Source organism: Spermophilus citellus (genome assembly GCF_964194105.1).
Source record: "Spermophilus citellus genome assembly, chromosome: X".
Lineage (NCBI taxonomy): Eukaryota > Metazoa > Chordata > Mammalia > Rodentia > Sciuridae > Spermophilus > Spermophilus citellus.
This window is the reverse complement of record NC_138190.1, coordinates 121766481-121785982: the sequence shown is the minus strand read 5'-3', so window position 1 is coordinate 121785982 and position 19502 is coordinate 121766481. Positions and strand designations below refer to the sequence as shown.

The following is a 19502-nucleotide window of genomic DNA, read 5'->3' as shown; positions in this document are numbered from 1 at the left end:
GATTTCAGCTCTTGGCTTAAAACCAGTTTTAGGAACCAGTGAATTTAGAAAGATTAACTCAGAAGTTTGATAGACAGCATTGTTCATTTTAAAACAAGCTGGAGCTGTGCACATTGGTGCACACCTATAATCCCAGCAATTTGGGAAGCTAAAGCAGGAAAATCCTAAACTCAAGGAAGGTCAGCCTTAGGAATTTAGAAAGATCCTGTTTCAAAATAAAAAAAAAATAAGAAGGACTGGGGATCTAGCTCAGTGATAAAGCAACCCTGGGTTCAATCCTCTACCAAAAAAAAAAAAAAAAACTGGAAAAGGTTGTAGCTTCTCTTTAAATTATCCAAAAATTGTGCATCACTTTTCTTTAAGAAGGACAAGGTCAGAGCATAGCATTCTAAAATGATCCTTCAAACTATGTAGATTAACTTCTTAACTAGTATTAAATAAGATTCTTAAACAAAATTGTGAAAACGACCACCTTCACTCAAAGGCCCAGTACTTTTCTCCAATGTATGATGATGTACATACTCAGTTGAAGACAGTAAAATCAACTGGACAGTAAGTGTAGAATAGAACAAAAGGATAATTTTGTACAGGCAGGTACTAGTGACAACATTGTTGGTTTCAAAAACAAAAGCAATCATAACCCTGTGACTTATGCATCTACACATACCTAAGCAGGAAACAAATGCCTGAAGAAATCAATACTTTGGCAGTTTTCAAAAATTTTAAATCTTTAATAATTGGGAATTTACAGTATTTTGACCAAGGAAGGAAGGATGTACTAAGAAAAATCCATCCTTTCTGAGAAAAGTTGGTAGTAATGAGGTTATAAATGACACACCTTCAGGGTGTATGTGTGGAACGAAGGCTATTTACTCAACATTCCACCCTGTAAATGGAGTCATTTTTAATATGTATGTGGATTACTAATGTCGTCTAATTACTAATGTTAGGTTTGTATATATGCATTATTTGTTGATTTCCAAATGAAGGATTTATTAAAAGTTTGATTAAAAAATGGCCTAAACAGCTTTCCAGGGCACCATGAGGATATTGACTGCAGCTATTCTCACAAATGAGTCACATCAGTTTTGGAGGAGTATTTTTCCAGGGGGGCTTTTTATCCTTTAATTGTAAGATTTTTAAAATGCTAATAACACAATTAGCTTAAACAAATACATGTGAACCAATACATTAAACAATTTCAGAGTCTTGAATGTGATAAAATATCCAAGTACCATAAAAGCAGTCTACTTCAAAGACACCATTTTCTGCATAAGACCCATATTCAGAACATTTATCAGTCTGTATTTTAAAAGCTGGTGATTTATTTCCCTTTTTATTCACCAAAATGTTATGTTGCCTGCATGCAACACCAAAAGAACTGGACAACTCCATGACAAAATCACACTAGTGTGTTGGCTTTATTGTTCATCAAAAAAGGACAAAAATTAAAAGTGCCAAAGAAAGTTTCAGCAAATACGATAGACAAAGGGTTAATTTTTTTGTTGTGTAACACTAATGTAGTTTATCTTATTTTGGGGGCCCGGGTGGCAGAGATTCAACTCATGGGCACTTGACCACTGAGCCACATCCCCAACCCTATTTTGTATTTTGAGACAGGGTCTCACTGAATTGTTGAGTGCCTCACTTTTACTGAGGCTGGCTTTAAACTCTGGATCCTCCTGTCTCAGCCTCCTGAGCCACTGGGATTACAGGCATGCACCACCATGCCTGGCCTGCAGTTTAATTTTTTTTTAAATTCCCTAATATTCCCAATAGATTAATGTACAAAATTTGTAAATAGTTCACAAGAGGAAATAGAACTAGCAAACATTCAGAAAAAAATAGCCTCACTTATAATCAAGGAAATGCAAATTAAATAAGGCACCATTAATTTACTTATTTTAAAGAGACATTAAAAATAATACTCAAAGTTGGCAAGGGTACAATGAAAGGAAGTTGTTCACACACATTGCTAATGGCAGTGTATATCATTACAATCCCCCAAAGCCACCAAAATGTTCAAACCTTTTGGCTCATTAATTCAACTTCTTGGAATCTACTCTAAGAAAATAAGATGTTCATGGTATCTTTATATGGCTCTAGTTATGATATAAATGGGGAGGGAGGAATGTAAATATCCTGCAATATGGGAATGTATATGTAAATTATGGGATATCCACTGTGCACAGCCATTAAAATGTTTGTAGAAATTGTGTAGAAACATGCAAAAAGATCTAAAAATCTGAAATGAAGGAAGCAATATGAAAAAATTATGTGTGTAGTATGACTAGAAGGAAATGGGCCAGAATGATAGCAGTTACCCTTAGAGGCTGGTAGGATTATAAGGGAGATTTCTTATTCATTTTTGTAAAGAATCAAGTGATTCTGTTACATTTGTAGACTACTGCCTCCTAGCAGTTCATTCTTCACATGTTTCCTTAAGAAAAAGAAACATAAGGGAATCAGGATTTCACTTTCCTTTTAAGAGTTTTGTAAATTCAGTGTTTTCTGAATCTGTCAATCAGCATTAAGGTAGAAGGTCTTTCTTGAGGAAAAATTATTGTTATATTTCCAAAGAGTACTACTGCCTTTGCTAACTATTCCCTAGGCACTGGTGTGGCCACATCCACATTTCTTCAAACCATTGTGCTATATGAAGGCTTGTGCTCCTTAGACAATGCTCTATGTACACACACACACACACACACACACACACACACACACATTAATATATATGTTAAGAATGAAAAATATTAAGAAAATAAAAGGATAGAGGAAATGAAGTGATCCCCAATGCATACATCTATACACAGAGACCCATTGTTGTAAAAGCAATAAAGATTGGAGTGTATATGAGAGGGTTGGGGAGAAGAAAGTAGAGGAGGGGAGATGAGGAGGAGTAAGAGATAATGTAACCATGGCCTTGAATGTACCCACCACTTTTTTTTTTTGTCATATCAACCTGAACTTCTCTTCAGTTTCATATGCAATCCTAGAATTCCAGAGCCACAGATTTCTTTGAGTTAATTTGGTCTCCTTATTTTACATTTAAAAACAAGGCCCTGAAGCCAGGTGTAGTGGCACACACCTGTAATCCCAGCTGCTTGGAAGGCTGAGACAAGAGATTGGAGTTCAAAGCCAGTGTCAGCAACTGGTGCTAAGCAGCACAGTGAGACCCTGTATCTAAATAAAATACAAAATAGGGCTGGGATGTGGCTTAGTGGTGGAGTGCCCCTGAGTTCAATTCCCAATACCCCTTGCCAAAAAGGTAGCCAAATAGTGTGTTCCACAGCTTCAAACTTGTGGCTTTCAAAACTGATATGTCCAAAGCTTAGTGGATTCAGCCTCACTTAAATCAAGGAAATTTAAAAGAAATTTTTTTTTTTTTTAGTTGCCAATGGATTTTTCACTTTGTTTATTCATATGTGGTGCTGAGGATTGAATCCAGGGCTTCACACATGCTACTCAAGTGCTCTACCACCGAGCAACAGCCCCAGTCCTCTTGAGAGAGGAACGATTATTTACCTAGGATCATTCTACCAGATGTTCATCTGAAAGACACTGTGAAGGGGGCCAGTGATGTAGCTCAATGGTAATGTGCTTGCCTACCATGTTCGATCCCCAGCACCGCCCCAAACAAACAAAAAAAGACAATGTGGAACACTGGTTAAGAGCATCAAGACGGGCTGGGGATGTGGCTCAAGCGGTAGCGCACTCGCCTGGCATGCGTGTGGCCCGGGTTCGATCCTCAGCACCACATACAAACAAAGATGTTGTGTCCGCAGATAACTAAAAAATAAATATTAAAATTCTCTCTCTTCTCTCTCTCTCTTTCTCAAAAAAGAGCATCAAGACAATTGGAGATAAATTGTAGGAGTTGAAATCTCAGCTTTGTAGCTTACTACCTGTGTAGTCTTAGCAAGTCACTTAACTGCTCTGTTCCTTGGTTTTCTTTATCCATTAAATGGGGGATTAAAACAGCACCTACCTCATAGAGTTCTGTAATAATTAAAGGAGTTAATATATGAAATGCACTAATATAGTGCCTCATGCCTGGTAACTGCCATATTAGGTACTCGCCGCCTCTGCTGCTGCTGTTTTTGTAATAAATTTAAGGCCAATGATTTCCACATATCAAGTTGTCTCATGAGCATAAACATCTCCATGAGCTTAAATTTTGTGTCAGTGGATTCAGGTGAGGAGGGAAACATCCCAGTTTACTTCTGAAGTTGCTTGCATTTTGTTAGCAAGTATAAAGTGAAAAGCACAAGGGCAAACCACAAGTGGTGACATTTGAATTTTTACTATGTGAACTATCTGAATGGATGTGCTGCAGTAGTGAAGATAATTGAATTCTTTGTTTTTCCCTCTGTTCCATAAGAGCATGTGCTTTACAATACTCATATGCTTTGGTTTAAAATTTATCACTATCAAAATAATAGATAAATTTAAAAATTGTTAAAATGAGATTAGTATGATATGATTAGTATGATCGGCTTTTCAAAGCACTATCATCGTGATGTCTGAATAACATTTATTTACATTGGACTGCCAGGATGCCATGTTGGGCACTGAATGGAAAAGTCGGTTAAGTGGTTATGAGACCACCTTTACCCAGTCCTTTTTCCTTTTTTAAACAGTGTCTACTTAAGTTGCCATGACTGTTTGAATTTGCAATTCTTCTGCCTTGGCCTTCCCCCTCCCCACTGAGTTGCTGACATTACAGACCAACACCACCATACTGGGGTTACCCTTACTGTACAATATTTGGAACAACATATTTTCAGAATTATTTTGCTTTCACTCTGGTATATTTAAAAATACTAATTTTTTTAATGTTATTTCTTTATTTTCAAAAATATACTGTATGCCAGTGAATTTAAACTCTGCTTCTCAAGGCTTTGACAAATATCACAATTATATAATTTCTTATTTTCTTATTTTGAAAAAAGAAAACAAAACCTTATTTATTTTATGTGGTGCTGAGGATCAAACCCAGTGCCTCACACATGCTAAGGAAGCACTCTACTACTGAGCTATAACACCATCTCCACAGTTATTTACTTTCAAAGCTCCAGGCACTCAGAACTCTTTGTGCCTCTCTCTTTGTGCCTAAAGAGATCTGGAATGTCTGCCTAATCACTGGGGTCCACTGACACAAATTTGAATTTGAAAAGTTGTGGAGGTGGGTGTGGGGCATGGTGGGGTATGCCCATAATCCCAGTGGCTTGGGAGGCTGAGGCAAGAGGGTCATGAGTACAAAGCCAGCCTCAGCAATTTAGCAAGGCCCTAAGCAACTCTGTGAGACCCTGTCTATAAATAAAATACAAAATAGGGCTGGGGATGTGGCTCAGTGGTAGAGTGCCTCTGGGTTCAATTCCCGGTATCAAAAAACAAAAACAAACAAACAAACAAAAAACGTTGGGGAGGGTTAGGAATCTCTTAACAGGTTATGTTTGTTTTTTGTTTCAAAGAAAGATTGCTTCCAAAGACACTGGATAACCTTGAATAGGTGTGACATTCCTTACTGAATTGTGGATGGGAATAGCTGCAATCAGAAATTTGAAAATGATTAATCATAGCTGAATATCTCTCTCTCTCTCTCTCTCTCTCTCCCTCTCTCTCTCTCTCTCTCTCTCAAAGAGGATATAAATAAATATACCGAGAGAAAAGAGAATGTTTAGGTTTCCATACATAAAAATAAGTGCAATTTTAACATGATAAATTGTACTTGTCAACACATATTAGGCAATAGAAATGTTTTTTTTTTCCATTTTTAAGTTTAATTTATTAGGTTTGAGTGGCATTAAGATAAATATAGATTTGTAACTCAGGTTTAAAGGGGAGTGTTAATCTGCCCATTCTTATATTATCTTCATCATAATCCTTATCAGTGTGAAGCAGAAACTTGAAAGAATAAGTGAAGAGATGGAAAATGAATTAGAAGATCAAATAGCATTTATTAATTTTTATATTGTGGCAGAAAACATTTTATTAAGCTCTTCTTAGTTATAAGGTCCTTGATTGATTTTTTTGCATTGTCAATGGCCTTATGTAGAAAATAGCTCTCCACTCTCAACTTGTTAAACTCTTTTTCTTTAATGAACAAAAAATGTATATGTTGGTTGAAATGAATTTTGATGAATTTTATTCATACCTCCTTATTTGGGTCAAAGTTCCAATCCTTGACTGCAAAAATACATCTCTGAAATTCTGCTATTGGTACATTTCTTATGTTGTACTGTTTATAAAAAATCAAGGCCTAAAATTTAGATAACTGTCTGCCTTCTAAAGAGTATGCTATGGGGACCTAAGAAGAAAGAGATTAAAGTTAGCCTGATAACATAGGTGCTCAATGGAATTTCAGTGGTTGTGGTAACAGTGTTGATGAAGAGGAAACTAAACCAAATGCAGTCTCTTCCCAATACTTTAATCTTTGATGTTCAAGCACTACTTCATTAGTTTCACAAAGTCTTCTCATTCTCCTTTGTTCCAGAGTTGTTAATTTTTTGCTTGCCTTAGGCTGTGAGTTCCTTGAGGGTAGCGGAAAAACTACAGTTTATTCATTTACACTTTCTTCCTAGGCCCTGTTCAGAGTATTTTTTGTTCACTTATTCAAAATATGTTGATTAAGTCTCTATGCCAGACATTGATCTGATTCAGAGAGATTTAATAATGACTTCAACAGATAAAGCCTACCTTAATGGAGCTTACGTTTTAATTGTGGCAGACTATAAATAAATAAAATATGTAGACTATAAATAAATAAAATATGTAATGTACTACTTGGTGATAAGTTCTCTGAAAGACAGAGAAGAGGATTAGCGGTAGAATTTGGGGGTGTTTTTTCAATGGGAAGTTGCAAAGGTCCTGAGGCAGGAACATGCCTAATGTTTTCAGAAATAGCAAGAAGGTTAGTGTAGCTGCAGTACATGAGGTAGGGGGAAGATATAACAGGAGGAGTTTGGAGAGGTTACGCAAGGGCCCTTGTAGACCATTGTAAGAATTCTGACTTTTGTTTTGAAGGAAGTAGGATACTCTTGCTGTTTCTGAGCAAAGGGGAGACATGAATGGCTTGTATTTTAAAACTTTCATTCTATTGCAGTGTAAAGAACATGCCATTAGGGAGTAATGGTGTTAGCAGAAGTCAAGTTAGGAGAATATCATAGATTGGGGTTGTGTAGCTCAATGATAGGACAAGTACCTAGCATTCAGGAGCCCCTGGGTTTGATCCCTAGCACCACAAAATCAATGAATAAATGAAATTGCATAGGTGACTATCACAATAATCCTGGTGGGAAATGATGGCTTAAACCAATGTGGTAATGAGAATGTGGAAAAGTATGGTTGGATTCTGGATATATTTTAAAGGTAGAGCTAACAGTATTTACAGATGGATCGCATATGGGATTTAAAAAACAGGACTCTATGCTTGCATAATTATATCAAAATGGATTCTGCTGACATGCATAACTAAAAAGAACTAACAAATTAAAATTAAAACCAGGAGTCAAGGAGGACTTTGCTTTTGTTTGACTTGAGCAAATAGAAGAATGGAATGACTATCTACCAAAATAGAAAAGACAATGAAAAGAGCAGTTTGGGGAAGGGGTAGAAATCAGGAATGTGATTTTTAACATACCAAACGTGAGATACATTTTGGATAACCAAGTGGAGATGTTGAATAGGCAGTTGAATATTAAAGCCCATTGTTCAGGGGAGAGTTTAATTCTGGAGCTACAAATTAAGAAGTTCTGAGTATATAGACAACCTATGAACCATGAGATAGCATTAGATTTAAATGTTCTTGGATCATCAGATGTAATATTGTATCTTGCTTCTAAGCATCCTCATCTCTGATGTTAATTGAAACCAAACCAGGTATTTACACAAGACTATTTCTGGAATTTATAGGTTTAATAATTAAATAGTTTCTACAGTATGTGCCTATAGTTGTGCTAAGTGCTTTAGAGAATATGAATAGCCATAAGACTCAAATCTGGTCTTCAAGAATCTTAACATTTAGTTAGGGTGATAAGACCTCAACCTGTAACATTTGGTTCACACTACAAAGCAGCATGTACCATTTAATGCATATCAGTCAGTCCATAAAATTTTACTAAGTGATTTCTATGTTCTATGTGCCTGCAATAAAAGCAATGGAAATTCCAAAAGTGAGATCCTGTACAAGATAGAGAATCCACTGTCTAGATATCCTGAGGTTTCATTGAAAATATGTATGCTGAAGAGCTGAAGAAAGATAAAAGAGTCAATTTCACTACAAAATAGAATAATATTCATTTGGTTTCAAACTAGGTTGTTGTTGTTGTAATTATTATTATTATTTTACATCATACATAAGACCAGATTGCAAAGTTTCAGCAGTGGATGGAAATCGTGATAAATAATGTGAAAAAGAAAAATAAGAGCATTTTTACAGGGCTTTTAGCTTTACAGAGGACTTTGACATCTCAGATGGCACTTGATCTTCTCAAACCTCTCAGTGCTAAGTAGGGCAGATAATGCCTCTATTGGTCCTAAGAGCTTCAGTGGTTCCTAGCTCAGCATTCTGTGGGGAAAGGAGGTTCTTTCAGTGATTTATCAAGAAGTTTAATATTGCTATTTCTAAACCCGATTTAGATCCTGCTGTTCCTATACCAGTATTGTCACCAGAAGTGTTGTTTACATCCTCAGTACTATGAAGAACAAAAATTTATCATCACTTATTAAAAATGCTCTGCAGGCCTGAGGCTCAAAAGTCACAATATGAACACAAAGAGCCCAGTCCCCCTCAAGGACACTTCATTTCATGAGCTCTGGTTCTGCTTCTCTCACAGAATCCTTCCCTTACTTAGAGCCCCTGCCTTAAATGTAGTATTAAACCGGAGGCAAGAATGTGTTTTTTCTGAATGTAGTTCTCTTAGCAGTTTTTATTTCAAGTGTGGGTTGTGCTGGGTTAATATTTGCACTCCTGGCCACTTACAAATCTGATAAACAAATAAATAAATAAAGGTCCATCAACAACTTAAAAAAATTAAAAAATAAATCTAACTACTGACTTCAGCATTAAAAAACACATGTGCACTACAAAGCAACATTGTCCTTTATTTGCATTCAAATACAACTGTTTTTGAAGGATGCCTGTCTTTTACTTTGAGTATTTTCTGATGCTGCAACTTCCAGCTTCATCCTAAATGCTTGACAATGTATGCATGTAACACAGTGTTATTATTGCCTCCGGCTAGCTTCATGTCATCTAGTTTGTCTTTTGCCTCACTCCTTTGATAGTATTATCAGGACCAATTGTGAATCTGCCAGATGTGTTTCCTTGCAAAAGGACAAATCTAAGAAGGCTTGTGTTTTCCCTATCTCTTTCAGGACTGCTTTCATTAAAGTACTTCTCCCTTTTTTCATGAAACTGAGCTTAATCAGAGATGGAGCAAACAGACTGCAAACCTTATCAACCGCTGTCAAAAGTCAAGCATGAAATGGATCTAGCTTATACCAGTTCTTCAGATGAGAGTGAGGATGGAAGAAAACCAAGACAGTCATACAACTCCAGAGAAACTCTGCATGAGTATAACCAAGAGCTGAGGATGAATTACAATAGCCAGAATAGGAAGAGGAAGGAGGTAGAAAAATCTACTCAAGGTATGTTTTTATTGGATTTTTATAACTAATATTACTTCTCATTAGGGAATGTTTGTGTGTTTAAAACTGTTTCAAAAACAAATTTGCTGATGTTAACTGGTTAATAATTTGTACTGCTCAGTGAATCTGTTTCATATGCTAACCCAGCAGAGGTTGTGGGTTACATGTGCTTTCTAAGGATTATGCATGAATTTGGGTGCAACAATCCTCTTATCAGAGCATTCAAAATTCGTCTAATCCTACAAATAGCCATTTACAGACTAAAGGATAAATAATTTATAGTAAGATGAAAAGTAAACAGCTAAGTGCTTTGCAAGCCATTGCCTATATGGGACAAAAGTCTCAAATAAATATGTGGTTCCTGAAAAAGCTAGCAGGATAGTGGAGACCACCAAACAAAGGTCCAGAATGTCAATCAACATATTGCAGAAACCTTGTGCGGCACAGTCTAAAGGGAAAGTAAAAATTTTTGGAGCCCCATGCCTTTTTAATCATATTTTGGAGATTTTTTTGGACAGCCTTGCCTACTCAATTATGAATTGACGAAAAAAGTTTCTAACAAGACAAAACAGGTAGATAGAAATATGATTTCCTATTTCTTTTCTTTTGATAAACAGTATCAGACACTATTTTAACTATATAGAAAAATGGATAGACATTGGCACAGATCATTTGTTATGAATAAATTATGCTGAGATTTAAAAAAAATAGATTTGTTTATCTAGTTTGATGGTTCTGAAAGTATGAACCCTGACCTAGCAGCATTAGCATAAATTGGGAATTCATTAAAGGTACAGATTCTCAAGCCCCACCCCATACCTATTGAGTCAGAAATGCTGGGTGGAACCTAGCAATCTGTGGTTTAACAAGCCCTCCAGGGGATCTGTTGTACACTCAAGTTTAAAGACCATTCCTTTGAAATCTCTTTTACTCAGGTGCATTGATGATTTCATCTACTTGGGTGATTTCTAAATATTTATTTTTAGCTTAAACTTCTTCCTGAATTCTAGTCCTAAGTTTTCAGTTACCTGCTAGACACTACCAAATAAATAACACAGTGACCGCTTCATATCAGGAAATCTAAAATGGAAACCATCATCTTAACACCCTCAATCCCAGTCCTCTTTCCATCACCAGACTTCTGATAATGATGCCCCCATATTCCCAGACAGCCACCCATTTTTTATATCTTATGAGATGCCTCATCCTTCAGAAGAATTGATCACTACATCTCTCAAATTCACCTTTCCTCCATTCTTATCATCCTTATTGTCATTATACTTTCCTAGAATGTTTTTGTTTCCTAATTGATTTGCCTGTATCTCTCTACATCCCTCTTCAATCCCCATGCTGTGTTGTCTCTTTTTTGGAAGAGAAAGATTTGTTTTGGCAGTGCTGGAGATCAAATCCAGGGTCTTGTACATGCTAGGCAAGCACTATACCTCTGAGCTATCTATATCTCCTTTCTCAAACTCCTTCTTGGATTGTCCTTGCCTGCTATCTCCCTTTATCCACATCCAAGCATCTTTCAAGACTTAACTTGAAAAAAAGAATCCTCTGCCACAGAACACTTGTTATACCAGCACCCCTATCACCATCAATATCCCACTAGGTAGGGAATTTCTTCCTCCATGAACTTTAAGTATACTTTATTTCCTTTCCTATGTCTCATTATGATCATATATATCCTCCTACATTGGACACACAATGAAGATAAGGATCATGATTTCTTTATTGATATCTATTTTTTCTATAAACCTTGCATGTAGTATATGCCTCATAATTGTTTTAAGGAATTAGTTGCTATCAAATGAAATGCAAGTGCTTACAATGCTTTAAAAGCGGCTTGTCAAATATTACCTTTCAAATGCAGTCATTACAAAGGAAAATTACTGTGTTCTACTTAGTACTGAAATCTTACTTAAATTGAGCTAAAGATTTAAGATATTCATAATAACATTTAAATATATGTTAAATGTTTGTGATATTAACTGTATTACTCATTTTTATTTCAACATAATTGGTAAAGCTTTTATACTTGTCTTTTCAACTAATGTATTTGAATCTCTCCTATTTTTTTCAACTTAAGATTATGTACATTTGTTCTAAAATAACTTTCTTCTACCTACCTGACTGCTGATAAATGTTTTCCTATGGGGATTTTTGGGGCTTTATTATGCCATGAGAAAGGTATAGTTTTCACTAAACTATTTCTCCATAAATTTGTCCTTACAGAAAATGAACTCCTAATTGTGAATTATGAGTGTGAGATGAGGTATAGAGTGGTTGACCTACTATTTTGTGAGTTTAAGAAAGAATGCACTCTGGTGACAGTTCTGAAAGTATAAACAACTTTGTGCAATGTCAGTATAAAAAGCTAGCCAGCCCTAGATTTTGTCTGTGCATTGTGATCAAAAGGAATTTGGGGTGAGGGGAGTTTGTCTTCTGTGATGCCAGACTATCAAACTATCATTCTGAAGCAATAAGCTTTTATTTAGCATTTAATATGTATCAGGGCCCTGAGTCCTATGTTAGGGATGAAGATTTCTGCTTATAGGAAATTCATATGTGTTAGAGAAATAGATGTTCAAATAAATCATTGTAATTAAAAATATAAAAAGTTCTAGCTGGGTGCAGTGGTGCATGCCTGTAATCCTAGTGACTCAGGAGGTTGAGACAGGAGGATGGTGAGTTCAGAGCCAGCTTCAGCAATGGTAAGGCACTAAGCAACTCACTGAGACCCTGTCTCTAAATAAAATACAAAATAGGGCTGGGAATGTGGCTCAGTGGTTGAGTGTCCCTGTGTTCAATCCTCGTTACCCACACTCAAAATATAGTTCTCCTGCTTATTCATGGCTTTAGTTTTGTTTTGCATGATTTCAGTTATCCAGTCAATTGAGGTCCAAAAATATTAACCGAGAAATTCCAGAAATAACAATTCATAAATCGTAAATGTTCAATTGTGTGCCATTCTGAGTAGTATTATGAAATCTCCCACCACACTTCTCTATCTTGCTGAGAATATGAATCATTCCTTTGTCCAGTGTATTCATGCTGTATATGCAACCCATCCCTTAGCCATTTTGTAACTGTTATCAGATTGACTGTTGTGGTATTTCGGGGCTTAAGTTCAAGTAATTTTTGTTTTACTCAATAATGATTATAAATCATAGGATTAGTGATGTTGACAATTTTGGTATACCAAAGAGAAGTCACAAGATACCTCATTTAAATGAAAAGGGGAACGTTCTTGACTTAAGGAAAGCAAAAGAATTATATGCTTTGGTTTTTAAAACCTGTGGTAAGAATAAAGCTTCTAACTATAAACTTGTGAAGAAGGAAAGAGAAATTCATGCTAGTTTTCCTGTTGCAACTCAAACCATAGAAGTTACAGCTACAACAATGATGGTGCTAAGTGAATATAGAAAATACATTAGATTTGTGGGTGGAAGACATGAACATAAAATGTGTTCCAACCAATGGCAACATTTTCAGCCAGAAGTATTGAGCCTCTATGAAGACTTCAGCAAGGGATCCTTGGAATCAAGTGACACAAAGACATTTGCTGAAAGAAAGGAATAGTTACACAGATTCAGGAATAGGTTTGGACTGAAAAATATATACATTGCTGGAGAGGTTACTACTGTTGATGTAGAAGCTGCTGTCTTATTTCTAGTAGAATTGAAGGAATTGATTATGGAGAAAGGAAAACTATTCAAAGCATGTTTTCTTTTCTTTTTTTTTGTATTTGGATACTGTTTGATTTTATTAAATTATGCTTCCATTTTTAAAAAATATTTATCTTTTAGTTGTAGTCGAATACAAGAATTTGTGTTACATCTGTTCCAGGTAGTAAATAATCTAGTTACCAATTATAGGGTACTAGGAAAGCAAGTTTCAATTATGAATTTACTGCAAGTTGATACCTAAGGCGAAGGGAAAGATAAACTTTAGATGATTCTTTTCACAAATTTTTTTTCAACTCCCTTTTCTCCTCCCTTCCTTCATTTTTAAAAAAATATTTATTTTTTAGTTGTAGTTGGCCACAATGCCTTCATTTTATTTATTTATTTTTATGAGGTGCTGAGGATCAAACCCAGGGCCGCACATGTGCAAGGCGAGCACTCTACTATTGAGCCACAACCCCAGCCCCCTTCCTTCATTTTTAAACTATTCTTTCCTCACTTACCTGTCTTTTTACTTTATCCTTTATTCCTAACTACTTATTCTTATTTTTTCCCCCATTTCATGTTAAGACAGAAAAGAACATGATTATTCAAGCTATAGGACAGTTCAAACTCTGCCCAGGTAACTCATCAATATTCCCAAAATAGAAAGATGAACATACTAACAGTGGCACACATCTGTAATCCCAAACTTGGCAGGAGGATCACAAGTTCCAGCCCAGCCTCAGCAACTTAGCAAGTTCCTGTGTCAAAATAAAAAATAAAAAGGGCTAGGGATGTGAATCCATGGTAAAGTACCCCTGGGCTAAATCTCCAATACCTAAAAAAAAGAGAGAGAGAGAGAGAGAGAGAGAGAGAGAGAATGCAAATGGATGTTAATGGCTCTCTTGTTTATCAGAGACAAAGTCATATAATATCTATAGGCTGGCAATGGAATCTTTCAGTATACTATCCACCGCCAAGTTTTACTACTGAAAAAAAAAAAGAATGAAAGGAAGGAAGGAGTAAGGGGCTTTAAGAATGTTAGTAACATTTTATTAAATTATGCTTCCATTTTTAAAAAAAATATTTATCTTTTAGTTGTAGTTGAACACAAGAATTTACAGGAGCTGGCATTGTGGCTCAGTGGTAGAGCACCTGCCTAGCATGTGTAAAGCACAGGGTTCATTTCTCATCACCACATATAAATAAATGAACAAAATAAAGGTCCATCGATGTCTTAAAAATATATATTAAAAAAAGAATTTATGGGCTGGGGTTGTGGCTCAGTGGTAGAGCGCTCGCCTAACATGCATGAGGCACTGGGTTGATCCTCAGCACCACATAAAAACAAAATAATGTGTCCACCTAAAACTAAAGATACATAAATACTTTTAAAAAAAAATTACAATTTACTCTGAAACTATTTTAAAGGTCAATGCATTTCTAAGAGACATCTGCATTATAAATGATTCTAAAACAAAATTATCTGTTGTGATTACAAAGCGTAAACAGATGCACTACCATTGTAGTGCTAGAATTTTGTACACTTTCAGATCTGAAAATTCCAATTAATAATATTTCCAAGTAAATCATCAAATATTATTTCAATAGAAGCTTTTTATTTATTTTTACTTACTAGAACATTCTACAAAGAATTCTGTAGCCCTGTCCTCCTTATCCACAGGGTGGTTTGTTCCAAGACTCCCAGTGGATGCCAGAAACATGGAGAGTAGCAAACCCTACATCTTTTCTTAACATACATAACATAAAGTTTAACTTATAAATAAGGCACAGTAAGAGATTAACAATAGTGATAAAACAATTACAACATTATACTGAAAAGTTACAAAAATGTGGTCTCTTTTTCAAAATATCTTTTTTTAAAACTTTGTTTATTTATTTTTATGTGGTGCTGAGGATTAAACCCAGTGCCTCACACATGCAAGGCAAGCACTCTACCGCTGAGCCATAACCCCAGCCCCAAAATATCTTATTGTACTGTACTTACTTTTTAAAATTTTTTTTATTGGTTGTTCACAACATTACAAAGCTCTTGACATATCATATTTCATACATTAGATTCAAGTGGGTTATGAACTCCCAATTTTACCCCAAATGCAGATTGCAGAATCACGTCGGTTACACATCCACAATTTTACATAATGCCCTATTAGTAACTGTTGTATTCTGCTACCTTTCCTATCCCCTACTATCCCCCCTCCCCTTCCCTCCCATCTTCTCTCTCTACCCCATCTACTGTAATTCATTTCTCTCCTTGTTTATTTTCCCATTCCCCTCACAACCTCTTATATGAAATTTTGTATAGCAATGAGGGTCTCCCTTCATTTCCATGCAATTTCCCTTTTCTCTCTCTTTCCCTCCCATCTCATGTCTCTGTTTAAAGTTAATCTTTTCTTCCTGCTCTTCCTCCCTGCTATGTTCATAGTTGCTCTCATTATATCAAAGAAGACATTTGGTATTTGTCTTTTAGGGATTGGCAGGCTTCACTAAGCATAATCTGCTCTAGTGCCATCTATTTCCCTGCAAATTCCATGATTTTGTCATTTTTTAGTGCAGAGTAATATTCCATTGTGTATAGATGCCACATTTTTTTTACCCATTCATCTATTGAAGGGCATCTGGGTTGGTTCCACAGTCTAGCTATTGTGAATTGTGCTGCTATGAACATCGATGTGGCAGTATCCCTGTAGCATGCTCTTTTAAGGTCTTCAGGGAATAGTCCGAGAAGGGCAATAGCTGGGTCAAATGGTGGTTCCATTCCCAGCTTTCCCAGGAATCTCCAAACTGCTTTCCAAATTGGCCGCACCAATTTGCAGTCCCACCAGCAATGAACAAGTGTACCCTTTTGTTCACATCCTCTCCAGCACTTGTTGTTGTTTGACTTCATAATGGCTGCCAATCTTACTGGAGTGAGATGGTATCTTAGGGTGGTTTTGATTTGCATTTCTCTGACTGCTAGAGATGGTGAGCATTTTTTCATGTACTTATTGATTGATTGTATATCCTCCTCTGAGAAGTGTCTGTTCAGGTCCTTGGCCCATTTGTTGATTGGGTTATTTGTTATCTTATTGTTTAATTTTTTGAGTTCTTTGTATACTCTGGATATTAGGGCTCTATCTGAAGTGTGAGAGGTAAAAATTTGTTCCCAGGATGTAGGCTCCCTATTTACCTCTCTTATTGTTTCTCTCGCTGAGAAAAAAAACTTTTTAGTTTAAGTAAGTCCCATTTGTTGATTCTTGTTATTAACTCTTGTGCTATGGGTGTCCTATTAAGGAATTTGGAGCCCGACCCCACAATATGTAAATCGGAGCCAACTTTTTCTTCTGATTTGATATCAAGCTCCTTGATCCATTTTGAGTTAACTTTTGTGCATGGCGAGAGAAAGGGATTCAGTTTCATTTTGTTGCATATGGATTTCCAGTTTTCCCAACACCATTTGTTGAGGATGCTATCCTTCCTCCATTGCATGCTTTTAGCCCCTTTATCAAATATAAGATAGTTGTAACTTTGTGGATTAGTCTCTGTGTCCTCTATTCTATACCATTGGTCCACCCGCCTGTTTTGGTACCAGTACCATGCTGTTTTTGTTAATATTGCTCTGTAATATAGTTTGAAATCTGGTATCGCTATACCGCCTGATTCACACTTCCTGCTTAGAATTGCTTTTGCTATTCTGGGTCTTTTATTTTTCCATATGAATTTCATGATTGCTTTATCTATTTCTACAAGAAATGCCATTGGGATTTTGATTGGCATTGCATTAAACCTATAGAGAACTTTTGGTAATATCGCCATTTTGATGATGTTACTTCTGCCTATCCATGAACAGGGTATATTTTTCCATCTTCTAAGATCTTCTTCTACTTCTCTCTTTAGGGATCTGTAGTTTTCATTGTATAAATCTTTCACCTCTTTTGTTAGGTTGATTCCCAAGTATTTTTTTTTTTTTGAGGATATTGTGAATGGAGTGTTTTTCCTCATTTCCTTTTCAGAAGTTTTGTCGCTGATATACAGAAATGCCTTTGATTTATGCGTGTTGATTTTATATCCTGCACTTCGCTGAATTCATTTATTAGTTCTAGTAGTTTCTTTGTAGATCCTTTTGGGTCTTCTAGGTAGAGAATCATGTTGTCCGCAAATAGTGATAATTTAAGTTCTTCTTTTCCTATTTTTATGCCTTTAATTTCTTTTGTCTGTCTAATTGCTCTGGCTAGTATTTCAAGGACTAAATTAAATAGAAGTTGTGAGAGAGGGCATCCCTGTCTTGTTCCAGATTTTAGAGGGAATGCCTTCAACTTTTCTCCATTCAGAATGATGCTAGCCTGAGGCTTAGCATAGATAGCTTTTACAATGTCAAGGTAAGTTCCTGTTATCCCTAGTTTTTCTAATGTTTTGAACATAAAGGGATGCTGTACTTTGTCAAATGCTTTATCTGCGTCTATCGAGATGATCATATGGTTCTTATCTTTAAGCCTATTGATGTGGTGGATAACATTTATTGATTTCCGTATATTGAACCATCCTTGCATCCCAGGGATGAATCCTACTTGATCATGGTGCACAATTTTTTTGATGTGTTTTTGTATTCGATTTGCCAGAATTTTATTGAGGATTTTTGCATCTAGGTTCATTAGAGATATTGGTCTGTAGTTTTCTTTCTTTGAGGTGTCTTTGTCTGGTTTCGGAATCAGGGTGATGTTGGCCTCATAGAATGAATTTGGAAGAGCTCCCTCTTTTTCTATTTCCTGAAATAACTTGAAAAGTATTGGTATTAATTCTTCTTTGAAGGTTTTGTAAAACTCCACTGTATACCCATCCAGTCCTGGGCTGTTCTTGGTTAGTAGTCTTTTGATTGCTTCTTCAATTTCATCCATTGATATTGGTCTGTTCAAATTGTGTGTATCCTCCTGACCCAGTCTGGGCAAATCATATGACTTAAGAAATTTATCGATGTCTTCACTATCTTCTATTTTATTGGAATATAGGTTTTCAAAATAATTTCTAATTGTCTTCTGTATTTCTGTAGCATCTGTTGTGATATTGCCTTTTTCATCCCGTATGTTAGTAATTTGAGTTCTCCCTCTTCTTCTCTTCGTTAGCATGGCTAAAGGTCTGTCGATCTTATTTATTTTTTTGAAGAACCAACTTTTAGTTTTGTTAATTTTTTCAATAGTTTCTTTTGTTTCCATTTCATTGATTTCCACTCTGATTTTAATCATTTCTTGCCTTCTGTTACATTTGCTGTTGGTTTGCTCTTCCTTTTCTAGGGCTTTGAGATGAAGTGTGAGCTCATTTATTTGTTGTTTTTTTCTTTTTTTGAGGAATGACCACCAGGCGATGAATTTCCCTCTTAAAACTGTTTTCATTGTGTCCCATAGATTCTGATATGTTGTGTCTGTATTTTCATTTATCTCTAAGAACTTTTTTATTTCCTCCTTTATGTCTTTTGTAACCCATTGATCATTCAGTAACATATTGTTCATTTTCCATGTGATGTAGGATTTTTCCTTCCTTCTTTTATCATTGATTTCCAGTTTCATTCCATTATGATCAGATAAAATGCATGGTATTATCTCCACCCCTTTATATTTACTGAGGGTTGCCGTATGGCATAATGTATGGTCTATTTTTGAGAAGGATTCATGTGCTGCTGAGAAAAAAGTATATCCATTTGATGATGGTTGATATATTCTATATATGTCAGTTAAGTCTAGGTTATTGATTGTGTCATTGAGTTCTATAGTTTCTTTATTCATCTTTTGTTTGGAGTATCTGTCCAATGGTGAGAGAGGTGTGTTGAAGTCACCCATAATTATTGTGTTGTGGTCTATTTGATTCTTGAACTTGAGGAGAATTTGTTTTATGAATTTCGCAGCACCATTATTTGGTGCATAAATATTGATAATTGTTATGTCTTGTTGGTGAATGGTTCCTTTTAACAGTATATAATGTCCTTCTTTATCCCTTTTGATTAACTTAGTCTTGAAGTCGATTTTATTCGATATGAGGATGGCCACCCCTGCTTGCTTACGAGGACCGTGTGCGTGGTATATTTTTTCCCATCCTTTCACCTTCAGCCTGTGTATGTCTTTTCCAATCAGATGTGTCTCCTGGAGGCAGCATATTGTTGGATTTGTTTTTTTAATCCATGATACCAGT

The 19502-nt window shown here is 35.8% G+C and overlaps 1 protein-coding gene across 1 annotated transcript in view; it reads left to right on the top strand.

Annotated features, from left to right (window-relative positions):
• Positions 1-9437: 9437 nt before the first annotated feature.
• TENM1 (teneurin transmembrane protein 1) overlaps positions 9438-19502 on the top strand; it is a gene marked incomplete at both ends in the record, with an annotated part of 577764 nt that continues 567699 nt past the window's right edge. Inside the window, 1 exon segment of the mRNA XM_081278185.1 lies at positions 9438-9654. Within this exon segment, the coding sequence (XP_081134311.1) occupies positions 9438-9654 (217 nt within the window).